The sequence below is a fragment of the Strix aluco genome, chromosome 1 (assembly GCF_031877795.1).
Source record: "Strix aluco isolate bStrAlu1 chromosome 1, bStrAlu1.hap1, whole genome shotgun sequence".
NCBI classification, from domain to species: domain Eukaryota; kingdom Metazoa; phylum Chordata; class Aves; order Strigiformes; family Strigidae; genus Strix; species Strix aluco.
In genome coordinates, this window is record NC_133931.1 from 91,324,405 (window position 1) to 91,342,451 (window position 18,047).

Sequence of the window (18,047 nt, forward strand, 5' to 3'; positions counted from 1 at the left end):
TAACTTCCGTAATTTGTGTAGCTCAGAGTTTTGGTGACAAAACACTGAGCCTCTTGCTTCAAAATTGGAGCACGATATGCAATAGAGCAGAAGATATGCCCTGGACTGCCTCGCCCTCCACCTTCCAGAAGGCACAACATGCCACATGCTTTTTCTTTTCATCATCTTTCACATATACATGCTTACACATGTATGCATTTATACGCAGACTAAAAAACAATGAGAGAAATAGAGATGGCACTTCAAACCTTTACTGGCATTTTATTCTACTCTGTGACCTGCCAGCATCTTTGCTTGTTACAAGGCAGTTCCTTCCCCTCCATTCACCCATGTACTTTCACAGCAGGTGACAATGTTTTATTTCTACAGATTTTGAAATATAAAAACCATAACTCCACAAACAAGGTAAAGCAGAGACAGCAAAAGTGCAAACTTCCCAACACTGGACAAGCTAATACATGGTTTAACTTTTTATTTCTAGATAGGCATGATAATGCTGAATGGCTGAAACTGAGTAACTCAAACCACTTAATGGCAAAAATACCCATTATAACTCTTTCCTAGCCACTACCCACCACTGCTTCTACTGATGAGGCCATTACAGCATTCACACCGTGTTGATGGTGCAAAAGACCAACAGTTTTACTGCTAAGAAGAAACTGCTCTGGAGAAAGCCTGAAGTCCACTGCTAAAAGCCAACATGGAAAACTCAGTGATGTGGCAGAGATCTGCCAGTGGCAGACATCACCTTACAAAAACACTAACAGAAGAAGCAGGTAGAAGTAAACCCTTATAAGCTGGCAAGTGCTGTAGCAAGGGCTCCTCAGATTTCTGTAGCAGACTGCAAATGCCCTAACAGCTTCAGAAGATTGATTATTCAGGTTTGCTCTGACATTCAAGCCCAACCAGTGCTATTACACAAAAGTAGTCTCATTTAATACTATCTCTTTTTTCAGTCAAAGAAATTATTTGTCCTATGATCGAACAGTTATCTTGCTATAAGGAAACAGGGAAGGTTGGTGAAAATTAGTTTTAAGCACTCAAGGATATGACTTAACACTCTCTTTTGGCAAGATTAGTTTTTCACAGTCTTAAACCAAATCATTCTATTAAGCAATCAGACACACACTAGAGAGCACAAGGGAGGCAGCAGGGTCACGCATGCAGGAAGGGTGGAACAAATAGGAAGTGGCAGCCTGCTGTTAGATCCATTCAGGCCATCTTTTTTAATCACTCCTTAAAAACCTTCATCAGTAGCTTAGAATTAGAAGACAAGCACATTAATGAACTACTCCTCCTAAACTGAACATCAAGGAAGCATTTTAAATTAACAGCTCTGTTAGGCTTCAGAATTGATAACATGCTGATGTGGAGAAAGTTCACACTCCTCTCAATTACTGGCTAGCTGTAGTTTTCAGAGGACAATATTGACTCAATTTACTCTGTTCATGGTTTAGCAGCTTTACTTACAACAAGGGACACCAACACAAAATTCACACATTTCTGCAGAGTGTAACTCTGCAACGTGTTACTTCAAAGGCAGAGGGAAGGCAGTACCCAAGTCACCACAGTTGCCATCTTTCCTCTTGTTCTCTTTTCAACATTACACAGAGCTGCCTCCAGACGCGAAACCTCCTGGATCACAAGTGTTTTCAGACGGACTTACCGCAGGTAAGGTGCCTGGGGCGTATTGTTGCTGTTCAATTCATACAGCGAATCTGCCCGCAGACCATCAGCAACAAAGAGTACAAGACGTTTTGCCGGAGGTGGCAGCGGAGTCTGCTGAGGAGTCATACCGTGAACCAGGGGAGAACTGAAGTAGATTTCAAAAATGGAGACCAAGAACACACAATGCACAAGGAGACCAGCAAGTATGAAGACTGGTATACCCATGGCAACAGCAGGCTGGCAAAGTCCAACACTGAGAGGGAGAAAGAAAAATAAAGTTAGGCAGATGAGACTTACCAGAATCAGTATTTATTTCATTTTCTATAGAATAGGAGTACCATAACCATGGTTATTACCCAGGATCCATCATCAATCTCTGTTTCCAACAAGCTTTTTGCCAGATGTTTTGGTCAAAAGTCACTGCACAGCTAATTCAGACTTTCAGATAGTCATTATGTCTCAGCAACTCACCTCTGGTATTTACTGGGGTATCAGATGGCTTCAAAAGACCATTGAATCAAGCCAGTTTGTCTGATATTCAGCAGTTTTTTGTTGCCTACATCAGTGATAGAAGACTCTGACAATGTGATGTCTCCATGAACATACTACCCTCTACTGGCTGACTGCATGACAGTGTTGATGTCTGTTCAGACAAACGCAAGCCAAAGACAGCTAAGGAAAGCCATCCTACAGTGAACATCCACCCAGAGTTGCTTTTTCAATGTTTACTATCAATTCTGGCTCATTATATTCTGCCTAGGAACAGAAAACTGCTTTTAAAGGAACAAAGATGCTCTGCTGAGTGCAGAAAACACCAGTTGAAGGATTATGCTTCATGGATTATGATATTCTCTTTTTGAATTCCTTTTCTGCCCTGTCATCCCCTAAAGTCAGGTTAGGGATACAAATATGCTTAATAACAGGTTCACTGGAAATGTACGTGTGTCACATGTACTGAAGGGTTCATATGATGCCTACTGAAGGCAATGCAAATCAGCTAAGTGTGGGATCTGAGCCTTAATGAGGCTTAGTTCTGACAAAGTACTATTAGTGCTGTCCAAGCTGCTAACTTAGTTATTTAAATACTAGCTAGTGATCAACCATAACACCACCTCCACTCACCAATTTAGAAACAGATGTTCCTAACAGCCTGGGAGGTTCAGATATTCAATTACCTCTATAAATCCACACACCTCTCCAAAATAAACTCTTTGTTTCAGAATCTAGTTAGGGCTTCTAAATGACAGTATGTAAGTTCATCTTGCTACTTACAGAATTCCAGTAGCTGCACAGACACAGACAACCACTACATGGCAAGACTATTATTCTTATCAAAGAAAGAAGAAGGGCTTCACTATCACATAACCTTAACTCTGAACAAAACTCTAAAAGATGTTTTTTAAAATAAAACTTTTAAAGGGCCAGGAAAACCAGACAAAAACCCCCACACTAAAAAGATTTTAAAGTTCATATATATTATTACTAATCCAAAGAAAATTCAGATCTGTATGCAACTTAAACCTAACTTCCAATTCCACTCATTTTCCCTGCTGAAACAAAGATGCAACTCCAATCCTAATCAGAAATATTAATACAGTAATTTTTTGTTTTAGAGATTTGGTAAGAAAACCATGGAACAAGATTGAGAAAATTAAATACAACGTTTAAAAAAGACACATAGTAGTCACGCTTAAGTGATCAAAGAGAAACTTTTCATTAATCAGGAACTTACATGCTTTTATGTCTACAAGTGAGATTCAAAGATACTTGGAATATTTGTAAATATCAGGTTTTTTTTATTTTTCAGTACTCAGGGCTCCTGCATGAATTTAAATACATGAAATCACAGCCACAGAAATACCATTAAGTTGAATGCCAGACCTCATTTTATTCAGTTTTATTTTCCACTGGGCTTTTTCTTCTGATGTAGTTGTGTTTGATAAGAGAAACCAAACTATTCATGCCTTAAAATGATGAGATTAAACACCCTACTAAACAAAGCAGTTACTTCAGATACTTACTGTTGTATACTCCCAGTGCTACAACTCTATAGCTCAACATATTCTAAATTTTTCTAAATAAAGTATTAGTAACCTCATCTGTTTTCAGCACCAGCTATTTCTCTTTGCTTTAACTCTCCCCAAGCCTGAGTCCTTGCTTGCACAAAAAAAGAGTGCAATCAACACAATTCAAATTTAATGCTGTCTTAGACTATAGTGATCTACAGAATTAATTAAAAAAAAGAGACTTTTTTTTGCAATCACAGTTTGACTATATTACACTAGACTATTCATCTGGGTACATCTCCAACTGCTCATCACCATCAGATGATTTCAAGACAGGCAGCTCTCAGTGCACCTGCTTCTACCACATACCTCACAGCCACTCCTTCTGCCTCTAGCTTAGCTTACATCGCTCCTTTAATGTATGACTTCGCGTGTCATCACTGTGACATAACATCATTAAGAGCATCCTATCCTCAGACTTACAAATACCTTCCCACAGGTATCAAGTGTTTGGAAAGCTCCTGACTGCATCTCAGCTGAATGCCAGAATGGCACCTGGTACCTTTCCTAATGGGAGTCTTGATTTCAAAATACTAAGCCACTGGGCGAGCTGTTGCAAACAAGCACTCATCTGTGGTTAGAGAAGGCTCCAACTCAAAGAACAAGGTTTATAAACAGTCTACAGCAATTTGAGAGAGGCACCAGTGACCTTCTACACCTTTTCATCTTGACCAAGTTACAGCTAAACTTAGTCATTGCCAGCCCAAAGTGCCTAAAGTTTAAGACAGATGATTTGTGAAATACATCCTCTTCAAACATCCTAAGTATCATGGAAGGACAAAACGTTTCTGGTAACTTGTTTTCAGTGGAAAAGGAAGTTCTTTATCACTGTCTGGGTTTCTCTGGGACTTCCAAACCAAAGCACCCATTCTACCTCTGTAGGACAAACACCCAAGACCAGGCTTTTTTGGACCCAACTTTCCACAGGTCCATTCCCAACTCAGTGTCAGCTCCTCTCAACACATGCTATGTCCCTTGGTGCAGACCTCCATTTCTTCTCAGCCTGCAACTGATACGTATTTGACTACTGAGAAGGGCAAAAGAAAAGCAAGCAGGCATATAGATGACATTTTTTGTAGAGATCCTTTTCTCTGACAGCTGAACAGGGCAGGAGGGAGATATCTGACAAAGCAGAGCAGTGAGACTGTATCAGAAAACAATGACGCGACCATGCACATTAGCCCTCTCAAAGGGAGATGATGCTCAGGGGAAGGCAAAGCTTGGGTCCTTGAATGCAGTTAAGTTTCTGTTTTAACCCATGATACAGAAACATTAGTTTGCCTAAAAGGTATGGCAATGTGAATGAAAATGGACAATTCCCAGAAAGCTTTTCCTAGAGACTGAAGACAGCCACACAGATCCCCCAGGCATGCTGCCTGTGACAGACATGGCAACAACTGTACATATGGATCAGTTTCTGAGCCACCATAGTGCAGATAAAAAAGTAACCAAGATAACACATTCAGTCGCTCTTATTCACTGGATTACAAAATTACTTATTAGACACCTGACAAATACTCACATCTGGAAACAAACAGATGCAGATATTAATGAAGTAAAGTATTCCCTGTCAAAAAAATGCCTTCACTAGGCCCCTCTGAATGTACAAGTACCACAGTCTAAGACAGACATAGGTGGAAGACGGTTGAACAATAGGCTGAAATGGCCCCTTCCTGTATAAAAACCAGTTTGCATTTTGAGAAAGAGCTTGTCTAAGTGATCCATTGCTGTGCAGAAACAGGTCTTGGCTGATACTGGTTCATTTCTTGGCTGAATTGTCAACTGGTACTTCACACAGTCCTTTTAACTAAAAAAAGCCAGCAAGACAGGAAGTCAAAGAAATCAAAAAGAACATCAGAAGTACCATTCAGAAATTTTCTCCAGTTTGCACCTATACTGGTAAGAAAAATGAGGGTGCTTTACCACTCCTAGAAGGAGAGATAAAGCAGTCACCCCAGCTACAATCTATGTTAAGGCCAACAGAGCTGACAAGGCCAGACCACCAGCATTTCACTATCAACATCAACATTTAATTGCAAACTTTTGAATTTCAAGTGTTAGAATATGTCCTACAAATCAGAGGACAATCCTCTTTTCTAATAGGGAATGCCAAACTCACTTGAATTCACATTTGCAGGTATTTAAGCTTCTTAAATCCAGGATAGGCTACTACCTTTCATTCTGCTGTGGAACAAGATAATTTTGTCCATGCATTTCTAGCTACTTGATACGAAAAGTCATTAGTTTAAAGGATGCCAAGGCAACAGAGAAAAAACATCTCTTCTTGAAGCAGCCATCCACCCCCCAGAACCCTACTATTCAAAGTTGATTGACCATGGATCACTGAACCATGAAAGGTTAAACCACCAAGGAAGAAAGTGAAGGTAAAAGACAGAGGGACCTCTGGGATTTGTCAGTGAACCTCCATAGAAAAGAAGGATTAATGCTAAGTAATGTTTGTGCTGTGTAACTGCAGCTACAAGTGTTTGTGGCACAAAAAAAAAGATGAGTATCTCTCACTTCAAGTGTAAATTGATACTTGGGGTCATCTCTCCTCCATTGCACTCTTACATGAAGGGCCATCAATACAGAAAGGGAAAGCTAAATATTTATCTTGAAAATATCCTCTTCCTTACAAGATCTGGACACAATCTTCATGAGTCAGTAAAAAGAGATACAGGAAAAGTGAGACCTGTGGCAAAATCTCAGTGTAGATCTTCTGGGACATCTGAGTTTTTCTGCCTATGACATGCTCTAGCATTACACCTTTTTCCCCCCCAACCGTTTCCAAGAGGAGTGGAATCATCAGTTGATCTGTGTTCTCAAAGATGCAATGCAAGGTCTCAGACTGCAAGTCCGAGGAGGGATGTCACTTAGCAGACAACACAGCCTTCACATAACTAGTGCAGGAACAGCTGGAACTAGTTGACAGCACCTCTGAATTTGAAAATGCGCAGATCTTCACTCATCCTTTGCCATATAGATCCCTCTTCCTCTCCTCTTTTCTTCCCCCTTTGTGCTTTTGCATCACCATTTGACAGGGTGGTTCCAAAGCCAGTCTGAACCTGCAGGTCTAATGTGGGAACAGGAGGCTGAACAGGATCTCGTAGCTGTTCTGACAGGCCTGTCAGCAGCAGGAGAAGCTGCAAATGGAAGCAGCAGTATCAAACTCCTTGGTGCCCAGCAGCCTTCTGGCATGCTTTTCTGGCTGAGGAGAGGAGAGAGCAGCTCACCCAGTAATATTTGGGTGCTCAGACAACCCTCACCTATAGTGTCTACTCTCATGCCTTCTAGGCACAGAGAAAGCACAGCCAGCACCGTGTATGCATCTGCCCTAGCAGGAAACATGCATATCTATGTACTATTTCTCTGTATCTCAGGAGACACAGAAATTAAATCCAGCTTCTATGGGATACCACACAAAGGAAAAAAAAAAAGAGCCCCTTAGTTTTCTTTTCCCTGCTCTCTTAACAGAGGTCATGATGAGCACATTTCTCTGTAGAGCCTGGTGCTTGATGGTTCAAGGCAGAAACCTCACAAGGCATGCTAAAAGGAAGAAATAACAAGGATAAAAGGAAAAAAGTGGATTAGACACTAGCTTATAAGAAAAGGCAAAAGCCACAGTCTGTCAAGAGAAGAAAAATAAAACACATACACCCCTCTTCAGTTTGGAGGACAAGGAGCCAGATCTAAGTATTTATTACTAGTGCAAAAATGTCTCTGCCCTCAGGTTCCTGGCCATCAAAAAAGTGGATAAACAAACTGTCACTTGAAAATATATCTTACATCTTTCTGTCAAGAAAACTTAAGCCAAGGATATCTCAGCATTTTTGTGTCCTCTGATATTGAGACAATCTCTTAGCAAGTGACTTAGCACACTACCTCACACAGTCCTTATTTTCACAAATCAAGTCATAAGCTTTGCCCAAATCCTGACTGCATTATTTGACTCAATACTGTTAAGCCATTGCCTATCACACCAAGAGGAGAGAAAGAAGCTTCTAGTCTTGTAGATAATAGAGGAGCATGTTGCAACCTATTTGCCACATGCCACTTCTTACTGCCCATTCAAACATAGCACTTGCTATAATACAGTTCAAGACAGGCAATTCACCTCTTCTGCAGACTCAGCCCAACTAGTAAACTATGTATCAAACTCGGATTTCTTATTTTCTTTCTTTTTTTTTCTCCTTCTGTCACCACCCCCCTAAACTAAGTACAGAGCCAATAATGATACTGTCCAACCTCCAGTATGTCAGATTTTAAACTATCCCAGTAAGATAGTTTTTGTTTAAATAATTTGGAACCAACAACATAAAGCGGAGTGGATTCTTAAATAAGGACTCTTTTCAGATCCTTAACATAAAAGTACTAAAGATCCACCAAGCTACTCACTGACTGTTAAATACAAGTTGTCCACATGAACAGAGCAAGTAGAAAATTAGCACTGTCCTGGCTAGGCAGAGGGGGCTTCAGCGGACTTCAGAGCTTCTCACTTTATTAGATGTTGTATATTAGCAGTGAAGACAGTGAACAGATGCAGGGGAGCAATCATTCTGAGAGACAAGAAGGCAGAGCCAGCAGACACCTTTCTTAAAGTCTAGGAGATTAAAGAAAGAGAAGCAGCAAGGACCTCATGACCGCAATTATTTTTCCAGAATAAAACGATTCAAACAGATTAGAAAAGGTTTTTTTTGGTTGGTTTGTTAATTTATTTTTTTTTCAGAAGCATCAGAGATAAAGTTCAGCTCCCGGCTGGTGGCAGATGGGATGAAGAGACCTTCTCTTTCTTTGTAGTTGCACCTATCAAAACACTACCAAGAAGTCCTGCTATCAGCTGCAAGTTCCTCACCAACAGTCATGTCAGTGTGAGGACTAAACCACTGCTACAGTGGCAGGGGTGCAAGACAGCTGCAATGACCCACTTAAGCCCAACCATGAGAGACAAGAAGCAGGCAGTTTATTTCACATGGGCTTTTCCCTCTCCAAGTTGATCCATAACTTGCTGACAAGACTTTTTTTTTTTTTTTTGACTCATGCCACATAAGCTACATCCATAGCCCCAAGCTGGATCAGGTCCCTCAGAGCTTAACAGGAAGGTTGACATAATTAAGTGCAGTCCTCATTTTCCCAAAGTAATCTACATCTAAACTGCATTCCTCTGAAGCTATAATCTCTCAGCATTACTTATAAAGCAAAGAAACCCATACTTGTACCGCATTACAAAACAGTTCTTCATGAGAAATGTAACATTTCCCATTTATATTTTTCTTTCTTCACATATGCAATAAAACATAGACAAAATACTACATAGAATATGCCCCATTGGCAGGAATATTTTTTTAAGGATAATATAGTGTCAAGACAGGGAGCTCAAGGTACATTATTCATTTCTTTTAGAGACACCATCCTTCACTAATACTGTCAAGTCTGTTGGTTAAAATGAAGAAATCTATTGGAAATGCATTTTCAATAAGCATCAATGGCCTCGGTAAGTATCTTTTACAGAAGAAAAAAAAACAGATGTGAATGTCTGCTATGTTTCTGGCCAATACATTTTTCAGCTAAACAGTGTTGTGTATTTTGTAATTTAAACTGTCAAAGTGGTGACTGTACAATTTGTCCATACATAAAAAATGATCCTTTTGCTTAGGGCAGGGGAATAAAGTGGAAGTTGTGTGGTCTAACTGACAGTATTTTGCATGGTATAGCAGTTATACATCATCTAAGATGGTACTAGCAGTCCTTAACATACTCTTTTACTAGTGATAATTTTTAAAGAGTCAAGAAATGCAATCAAGTCATTTCTGCTGTCACAGCACATACACCTACTCACTGCACAAATTAATTTATACAAGAGGTTTACCAGCCAGTCTCAGAATAACACCTTCTCATATCTTTACGTGCTACTTAAACATAGGAAACCCAAAACCCTCATCCTGACTTCATCGTATAATCATACTATGAATACAAGTGGGATAATGATCAAGTCCCTTTTCCTCCTTTCCAAAATTTCATTTTCTATCTCTATTGAGGCATAACATGCTCTGCCAGACAATGAAACTGCAACTACAGTACTTCCACTTGCTCTTGCACCAAAGTGGCTTTTGTAATTCAAACCATCTGTTTAAAATTATATGTTCAACATCTTAACTGAGCATTTTGGGGATTATAATAACAAATGACATCTGTTTTAAATTTTAAGTGTGGTTCAGTAAAGGACATCCAAACCTGAGGCAAAAAGCTCAAAGAATATTTAATTTTCTTTTTAACATCACTTGAAAATCAAAATTACTCTGCCTGCCTAGAAAAGTCTCTTTTGTCAAAACTTTTCAAGGGGAAATTTGACTATGGCCTGCAAGGCACCAACAAAACATGAAGTGTCCTAATGTTTGAACATAGTGCAAAATCAGTTACCCCAATGTCAGCCTACACAATTTTCTCTGAATTATCCTGTAAACATGGAAAATCATATCCACAATTCTCCCAGGCACAAAATCATATTCGAGAACAACACTGAAATAGGACACCATCGACAAAGAGAACAAAGGTAGTTCTTTAAGAAACGATGACTGCTTTGAGGCATGACAGAGAAAACAAGAGCATCACCCTTTGGTAACACTTGTTAGACAAGTGGAAAAAAAACGAAGAGTAGAAATTCAGTATTATATCTGCTCAGTATGCAGGCAGCTAGAAATTCAGAACTCAGAAAAAGCAAAACCCAACAATAAACACTGAGTGGTTTTGCTGTGAATCAGCTATTTCACTGGGCAAGAAGCATTTGGGGGGCCTATGCCTGTTTTCAAAAGGTATTTGTAAATCTTCTTGGGTATTTCCTGACTTACGAGTCATTCAGCAATACTCTATCAGCAAGTCTTCTTCAAGCACCACTGTTCTACAGTTTAACATATTTTCATCTCAATATGAACTGTTTAATTTTTTTTGTGCTGCCAGGAATATCATGCATTACTTGGATTTCTCTTTCTTTCAAAAACTAAGGATTTTTTTTTCTGTCATTGTTTTTTCTTGCCCCATTTGGAGATCTTGTAGACATATTTTTCATATTACAAGTTCTGTGGAATACTTTTGGGGAAAGAACATCAGCCTGAGTGTCTAACAGAACCCAGTCCACTGAATTCCATGCCTGGTAGTGTCAAGGGACAAGTGGCACTTAAGAGAATGCGAGCACATGGAAGACAGATTGCCACAGCAGTCTTGCTGTCTCATTGGAGCCCTCCCTGACAAACCAAGCCTGAAGGCCCCCCGAGATACTTTTAAAGAGATTTGTAATAAAGCACATGCATCAATACAAGCAACACAGTTCTTCCCTTTAGCAATAAAAGGGACAAGGATCAAACTCTTTGAAGTCATACAATAAATATTAACATAGACCATACAGGGAAAAGGATGGAAAAAGAACAACTTTCAGGTGCATTCTGCTTTGCAGAACCAGCCTGCAAGTGTATTCTGTATACACACAGAGAAGAAGAAAACACCCTCTGACAAAACAAAAACAGTGCTTAAAATATGTTCCATAGAAGCTAGTATAAGAAAGGTTTAAAAAAGCTGACAGAAGTTGTTTTCCTTTTATTAAGTCACATTTTCTTATCGATACCAACCATTACAGATAAACAAGAATTATGTCAAACAGCAACAAGCCACATCTGTTGAATCTTGCACGTAAGCCTCTGAATGCCAAATTGCCAACAGCTTCAGTTTGAAGGAAAAAAAGGACTGCAAGACAACCTTCTAAGCACACAGCAATACTTTCAATGAAAGGAATACAGAAGTCAAATGATCAATTTGTAGGTTCCCATCCTTTCAAAAGCATTTTTAAAAAAATAAGACTTTGGAGCTTTTGTGTTCAAAAGTGCTATTTAATTATGCTAGTCAGTTGAATATAATGTATGCTACTGCGTACTAGTCAACTGGCTAGCATAATTGATATTTTATATATCTTTACCTACCCAACTTCAGAGAAAAGTTGACACAGACAGAGGTAAGTTAAGTTTCCCACTGAGAAGAAAAACTCATTTAAAACCTGAGGTGAACATACCTAAGGAAAACAATCCAAATGGGAGACGCATTATACGACACAACTCATCAGTGAGCAGAGCTCAGACGAGGACCCTGTGAGCGCAGAGGGGAGCGATGGGCAGTGCCCTCCCGGGACACGCAGCCCCACCCTACCCCACTCCCACCAGCGGCAGGCGGGCGCTCTCCAGGGTCCTGAAATGCCCCGGGCCCCACGAAGCCGATCGTGCTCGTGGGTGCGACCCAAGTCCCTGGGAAACCCCACCCTGAAAACACGGTGTCAGGAAGTACTGCTTTGTCATAACGAAATGAGCGCAAGGGAGAAAATACAGTGTCTTCAATCACTAAATGAAACAAACTATTTTAAAAAAATGCAATTCACAGTATCATAGAATGGTTTGGGTTGGAAGGGACCCTAAATATCATCTAGTTCCAACCCCCCTGCCATGGGCAGGGACACCTTCCATAGATCAGGTTGCTCAGACTGTCAAGTTGTAAAGTGCAGAAAAACACTAAAAGGATGGATTACATCACCTTTAAGAGAGCATTCAACTTCTCAAGTAGTAATATAAGTATACACAGTATTTGTCCAAGGATACTCTGAGGTCTAGTAAGAAATCTTTATGCAAAGGAGTCACCTCCTCCTTAACTCTTCCACTAGCAGCCGTAGTTGCAAGGTGTTCACACAGAAAGCATTTTCCTAAGCGTGCATAAGACACAAACCCCACTCAAATTATCAGTTACTGAAGCCCAAAATACTTCCATTCACTTTAGAACAAAGTTCTTTTTGCTCCTACAGCAATCTCTACTAAGAAAGTAATTAACATTCATTATCACTTATCTCAACTTGTAAACACTCTCTGTTGAAACTCTGTGAGTTATATTTGTTTTTAAGACAAAGTCACTTTTCATTTCTACATGACACCTTAATTTTTCAGCTGCTGACTGACTGTAATAACTAACAGAAACAGGAAATGATTCCTGGAAACAACCAGTATTCTGCCTCTTTGCAATATGGGGCACTGCTGATTTAAAACTAAAGCTCCCCATCACTCAAACCTTTTGGAAAAAAAAAAAAAGGCAATAGTTTCATTGTAGAAAAAGAGCTCAGGGAGCAAGACAAGAACTGTTAGACAGAGACCCAGAAACCTGGAGAACACAGATGGGCAACATCTCTCCCCTTCTCATATTATGTCTTCCCCCCACAAATGAAGAATCATTTGTAGTTTCCTGATCTCTCTGCCGGCAAAAAGAGGGGAGCAATACAATATGGATAGGTAGAAGATTACAAAGATTATACAATTACTATTATGAGAGAGACACCAAATATAGTTTCACATCAAGAACGCAAAGGCAAAGTCCACCTATCTTAGTATCAAAAGACACAACCATCTAGTTTTGAGATGACAGGAAGAGTCACTTCTGTGTAGCAGTTACTCCCCTGTATCCTACTATCTGTACAAATTTGCTTGTAATTAAAAGCATGTTTTTCCAAAATATTTAAGACTAGCAAGGGAAATACATTTTATCAGGCTTTTCTACAAAAATAGCTGACATGGGAGTAGCAGTTAGAAAAACAAGAGGTCTTCAGTCACAAATACTGCAAGGACAACTAAGCCAGTACAGCTGCAGAGAGCTGTCCTGTGGTCCTCTGCTCCCACCCTCTATTCCCATGCCAAACCTCTTCCTTGGGCTGGCACAGCCATCTGTACAACTGTATAGTCAAGCAGACCAGAGAATGAAATCAACCAAAAATAACCTCAAGGAAAAAAAGGAAGAGCAAAGCTAACTTTGCTGTAGTTTAGTTCCCCAGTCTAATTCCCAAAACAAACCTCTGAGTTGGCACCAGGACAAGACTTCATCTCCTCCCAACAACAGTGCTAAGTCAGCATGTTCAAAGCATGTCCTCGGACTCCTAACTTTGTTCTCCGAAGTCTGCATCTCACACTAGTTGTATTCCCTTCACTAACACCATAGTTTATTGCATGACTTCCTTCACAGGCCGTCTCAAACCTCTATCATATTTCCCCCTTATATTTGTACATGACTGAAGAACAGCAGGCTGTATAAGGAAAACAAGGGTTTTTCTGCCAAGCTGTGCAAATACTAAATTGAAGAGGAATTAGGTGAATCAGACAACCCTCAAAAGCACAGAGCAGGAGCATGGAGTCAGCACAGCAACGTCTCTGCAGGTTGGCCAATGCTTCTGCAGCAACGGGAATAAACAAGGCCTTTTCAATGTCAGGCATTAAAAAACAGCCCAAGTTTTGACCTCCACAAAGATCCAATAAAAGGCACCTTAACAAATTCAGGCAAACAGCTTTTCATTAATTTAGTACCTTTAGATCTTCAGAGGTCAAGAACGACTTTACAATGATCATTTCCATGCTTTGCTTTAGTGCACTGTTTCCCTTCCCCATCTACACTGTCCTTTACCATGGTGAGGCATGGCAAGGCACACCATCTTAGAGTGGTCTGTTACCCTCTACAGCAGCTTTCTGTGCAGCCTGCATTTCCAGACCACACTCTCCATCTTCCCGACTAGGGAGAATGAAGCCCAAGCAATTCAATATTCTAGTGTTTGTGGTGTCATAAAAGGCCATATCTTTTACTCACAAATTATGTCTCCTCACCCAACTGTACAGCATTTTCTCACAAAAACATAATACACACACCAAGCTTGAACAAGTTTTCTGAAATACTCCTTAGGCTCTCTGAGTGTATTTTTGATGATGGGCTTCCAAATAGCCATTGTTCAGAGTAATGCTTCAAAACAACAGTTTTAGAGGTAGAAAAACACAGCCAAACTTTGATTCAAAGGGATTTGGGGGGTTTGTTCTGTTTAATTTAGGTCCTTATCTGACTTCATGGGACATCATCACATTTTTGGTGAGACTGAAAATATTTCCAAGAGCCCCTTGACACTGCTGTACTCATTTTTCTTCAAATTCCAATTTAACAAACATGTTCTAAAACCAGTTTCTCTGGGTAAAGTTACATCTGTACTTAACATGCAAGTAACTATTAACTACTGATATAAGCTATTCTCGTTAAAAAACATGCCCTTAAAACTTGGAGGTACAGTTCCAGAGAAATGGCAGAGGTCTTTAAGCACAAACTACCAACATCATTTAAGGTTTGACACTTTCCTTGTCCAGTTTTCTTCTCAGGTCTCTCAAAACAATACCCCTTTGGTATACTATAAGTAACTGTTTTTAAGCATATTGTTAAAAGCACATTTCTCTCCCTACAGTCTTCAGCTCTGGAATACACATTTCAGTTGGGTTAACTTTATCCCAGCCACGCATAAACTATTTTGGAGCAACTGAGTGACATCTGTAAATATTTCAGTTTCATAAACCCGAACAAACCTCTTTTGAAGTACTTAAACAGAGGAATACTTTTACTTTATTTCAGGTGAGGAAGAGTGAAAAAAGTTAGTCCTTACTGTAACAGCACACAGAAGCCGGCAGAAATGAGTCCCTTAAAATAAAGGCAGAATTTAGCGTTTGAACGACCTTCGAACTTCAAGTCACTTGTAAACACTGACGATCGCCGCTAGAGGCTGCCACAGGACATCAGTAAGTTTTTCCCTCCATTTTAAGGGAAGCGGCACAACACCGGCATATCAACTATTATCAAGTCGATACTTAACATGCCTTAACTCTCCAAAAAGTAAAGGAAAAAGGAAAAGATTTCTTTAAGGATTCTTAATTCCACCGGAGCACCGAAAGTAAAATATTTTTGTTGTTATTTTTATTGGGGTCTGAGTCAAGTTTTAAAGCATTTTCAATATACCACCATTTTACTTTATGCTAGAACCAGTTCACACTCCACAACTCTTTTTGTATATCGACAACATAAAACTGTAAATTAGCAAAAAACCTCGAAGTTTATTATACAACAGAATGCAAAATTGATTACACTATTTACAAAAATGTATGCAACTTAAAAGCAAAAGGAAGGCACCAGTCTTTTATAGCATAGTGTTATGATATGAACAGAATAGTCTGCAGTCTCAGTACTGAATTGTTTCTAGATGCCGGTATCATTGCAAAATATTACTAATTTATTACCAAGATTTCAGCCCCAATTTTGCTCTCAGTAAGGCAAATAACTCCTAGTGAGACAAACAGAGCTCCTGTTAATGAGAATGAGGCATTATTTTCAAACAAACAAAACAGAAACCAAGACTGACCCTGCTCTTGATCATTTCTAGCGAACTGAACTTCTTTCAGTAGCAAACACTACATGTTGCTACACTGGCTTCAAGTTTCTTACCAGATAACACACAAGGCAACACCATCATCATCATTTCAAAAGGGATAGCGTCACACTTCCAGGTACACAACTTAACTACCACCCGCACTTGCGCCCTCCCTTGTTTAAGGCCTATCACGCACACCTGATGCTGGACGATAGCTCTCGCCCACTGGGGCAGCGGGGATCAGGCCGCTCAAGCACTCGCCCCGGCCCGGGGGCCCCACACTGTCCCGGCCAACGCAACCAGGGCACCGGGCCGGCCGACGGGAGCCTTGGGGCCTGGACCCCAGCCCGGGCCCTAGAGCCGAGCCCCGCACCCCTCCTCGCCCCAACAGCGCCCTTACACCCTCGGCTGTGCGGCCACCACGAGGCCCGCAGACCGGCCGAAGCCCCCCCAAAGGCCGGGGGGCGCAGGCCCGTGCCCACCCCCAGAACCGGGGAACCGACCCGACCCCATGGAACCGTCCCCACGGGGAGCGGCCAGCGCGCACGCGCCAGGACTCACTGATCGCCCCTGCCGCCAGCCCCGGCAATTTCCGCTTCCGCCCGGCCAGTCCCGCTCCCCGGCCACGCCCCGGCCACGCCCCGCCGCCTCCCTCAGGCCCCGCCCGCAGCTGCCGCCCGGCTCCCGCGCGAAGGGAGCGGGCCCGCGGCCCGCAGGGGGCGGGCCCCGGTGCCGGGGCGTTGCTCGCCGTTGGCCGTGGGAACTCTCGCGAGAGCTCGATCCGGAAGCGGTAGTGGGGCCGGTGGGAGGTGGCTGAGGGGGCGGCGGCAGCGGCGGGAGGGAGGGAGCTGCTGTTGCCGCCGCCGGCGCCCGCAGCAGCGAAGAGGGCTGGCAGCGGCCCCGGCCTCAGTCCCGGCCCCGGCAGAAGCGGCCGCGGCGGTGGCGGTTCCGCGCAGCCTTTGCTGAGGTAGCGCCTTGGCAGTAATCGTGCCGTGTCGGCCTGTAAGATGGCGGCGGCGGGCGGGGGCAGCAGCGTGAACCCCTTCCTCAGCGACTCCGAGGAGGACGAGCCCGAGGAGTCCAGGCCCGGCGGCGGCGGTGGCAGCAGCAGCAGCAACGAGCCGGGCGGGCCGACGTACCCCCCGCTGCAGCAGCAGCAGGAGGCGGCGGTGGCAGCCGCGGGGAGCCCCGAGGAGCTGCCGGGCTTGCGTGCGGCGGCGCCGGGCGATGCCGGCGGCGGGGCGGGGGCGGGCGGCGGGGCCGGCGCCAGCCCCGGCGCGGGGGAGCCGCCGCGGGTGGCGATGGACGCGATCGCGGCGCAGCTGCTGCGGGACCAGTTCTTGCTGACGGCGCTGGAGCTGCACACGGAGCTGCTGGAGAGCGGCCGGGAGCTGCCCCGGCTTCGCGATTTCTTCTCCAACCCGGGCAACTTCGAGCGGCAGAGCGGCACACCGCCCGCCGGCGGAGCCCTGGGTGGCCTGGGCGGCAGCGTGCTCGGGGGAGCAGGTGGCAGGGAGCCCGGCTCCGGGCAGCTTAGTAAGTAACCCTGGCGCGGGGGAGCGGGGGCCGGGCCGGGCCGGGGGCGGGCGGTGCCGGGGGGGGCTCTGGGGAGCGGTGGCAGCCGCCGCTGGGCTGGGCGGGGATGCCTCACGGTGCGGCCCTGCCGGTGCGTCTCGGTAGGGAGGCTGGGTGGCCGGGAAGGGCGTTCTGCGGCGCGTCTCGCTTTCTGTAACCTGCATGTGGGACTGGGGGAGGTTGTAGGAGCGGAGCAGCCGGGGGCTGAGAAGATGGAGTGCCAGGACCGGTGATAGCTCGGTCCCGCTCATGTGCCTTTTGGAGCATCAGTCTTCCTGTGAAGGTCATGCACGTGCCAAATACTGAAGAAATGAGAGGAATGGAAATTTCAGCCTTAATTTTCACCTGTCTTGGGGTTTTTTGTGCCTTCTTTAGCGCCTACTGTCAAGAGATGTTGTATGCTGCTAGGAGAAAGAGTTGGGTGTTAAGCTATAGCTATGACATTTAAAGTCTGAAAATTGTCAAAAACGGGATGTCAGAAGCCAGCATGCTATTTC

The 18,047-nt window shown here is 43.1% G+C and overlaps 2 protein-coding genes across 11 annotated transcripts in view; one reads left to right on the forward strand and one right to left on the reverse strand.

Annotated features, from left to right (window-relative positions):
* Window positions 1-16,612, reverse strand: part of PIGN (phosphatidylinositol glycan anchor biosynthesis class N) — a 111,343-nt gene extending 94,731 nt beyond the window's left edge. For 2 of the 5 annotated variants that reach the window (XR_012623537.1, XM_074826689.1), the window contains exons 1-2: window positions 16,537-16,612; window positions 1,667-1,921 (exon numbers count right to left, since the gene is read on the reverse strand). Coding sequence is in view for 4 of the 5 variants with exons in the window: in XM_074826689.1 (XP_074682790.1) it covers window positions 1,667-1,893 (227 nt within the window). In the remaining variant the exon portion in view is untranslated. The other 3 variants (XM_074826718.1, XM_074826699.1, XM_074826707.1) reach the window with 3 other exon arrangements.
* A 168-nt stretch (window positions 16,613-16,780) lies between these two features.
* Window positions 16,781-18,047, forward strand: part of RELCH (RAB11 binding and LisH domain, coiled-coil and HEAT repeat containing) — an 83,232-nt gene continuing 81,965 nt past the window's right edge. For all 6 annotated transcript variants that reach the window (XR_012623539.1, XR_012623540.1, XM_074826738.1 and 3 more), the window contains exon 1: window positions 16,781-17,511. Coding sequence is in view for 4 of the 6 variants with exons in the window: in XM_074826738.1 (XP_074682839.1) it covers window positions 16,983-17,511 (529 nt within the window). In the remaining 2 variants the exon portion in view is untranslated. The remainder of the gene's footprint in view (window positions 17,512-18,047) is intronic.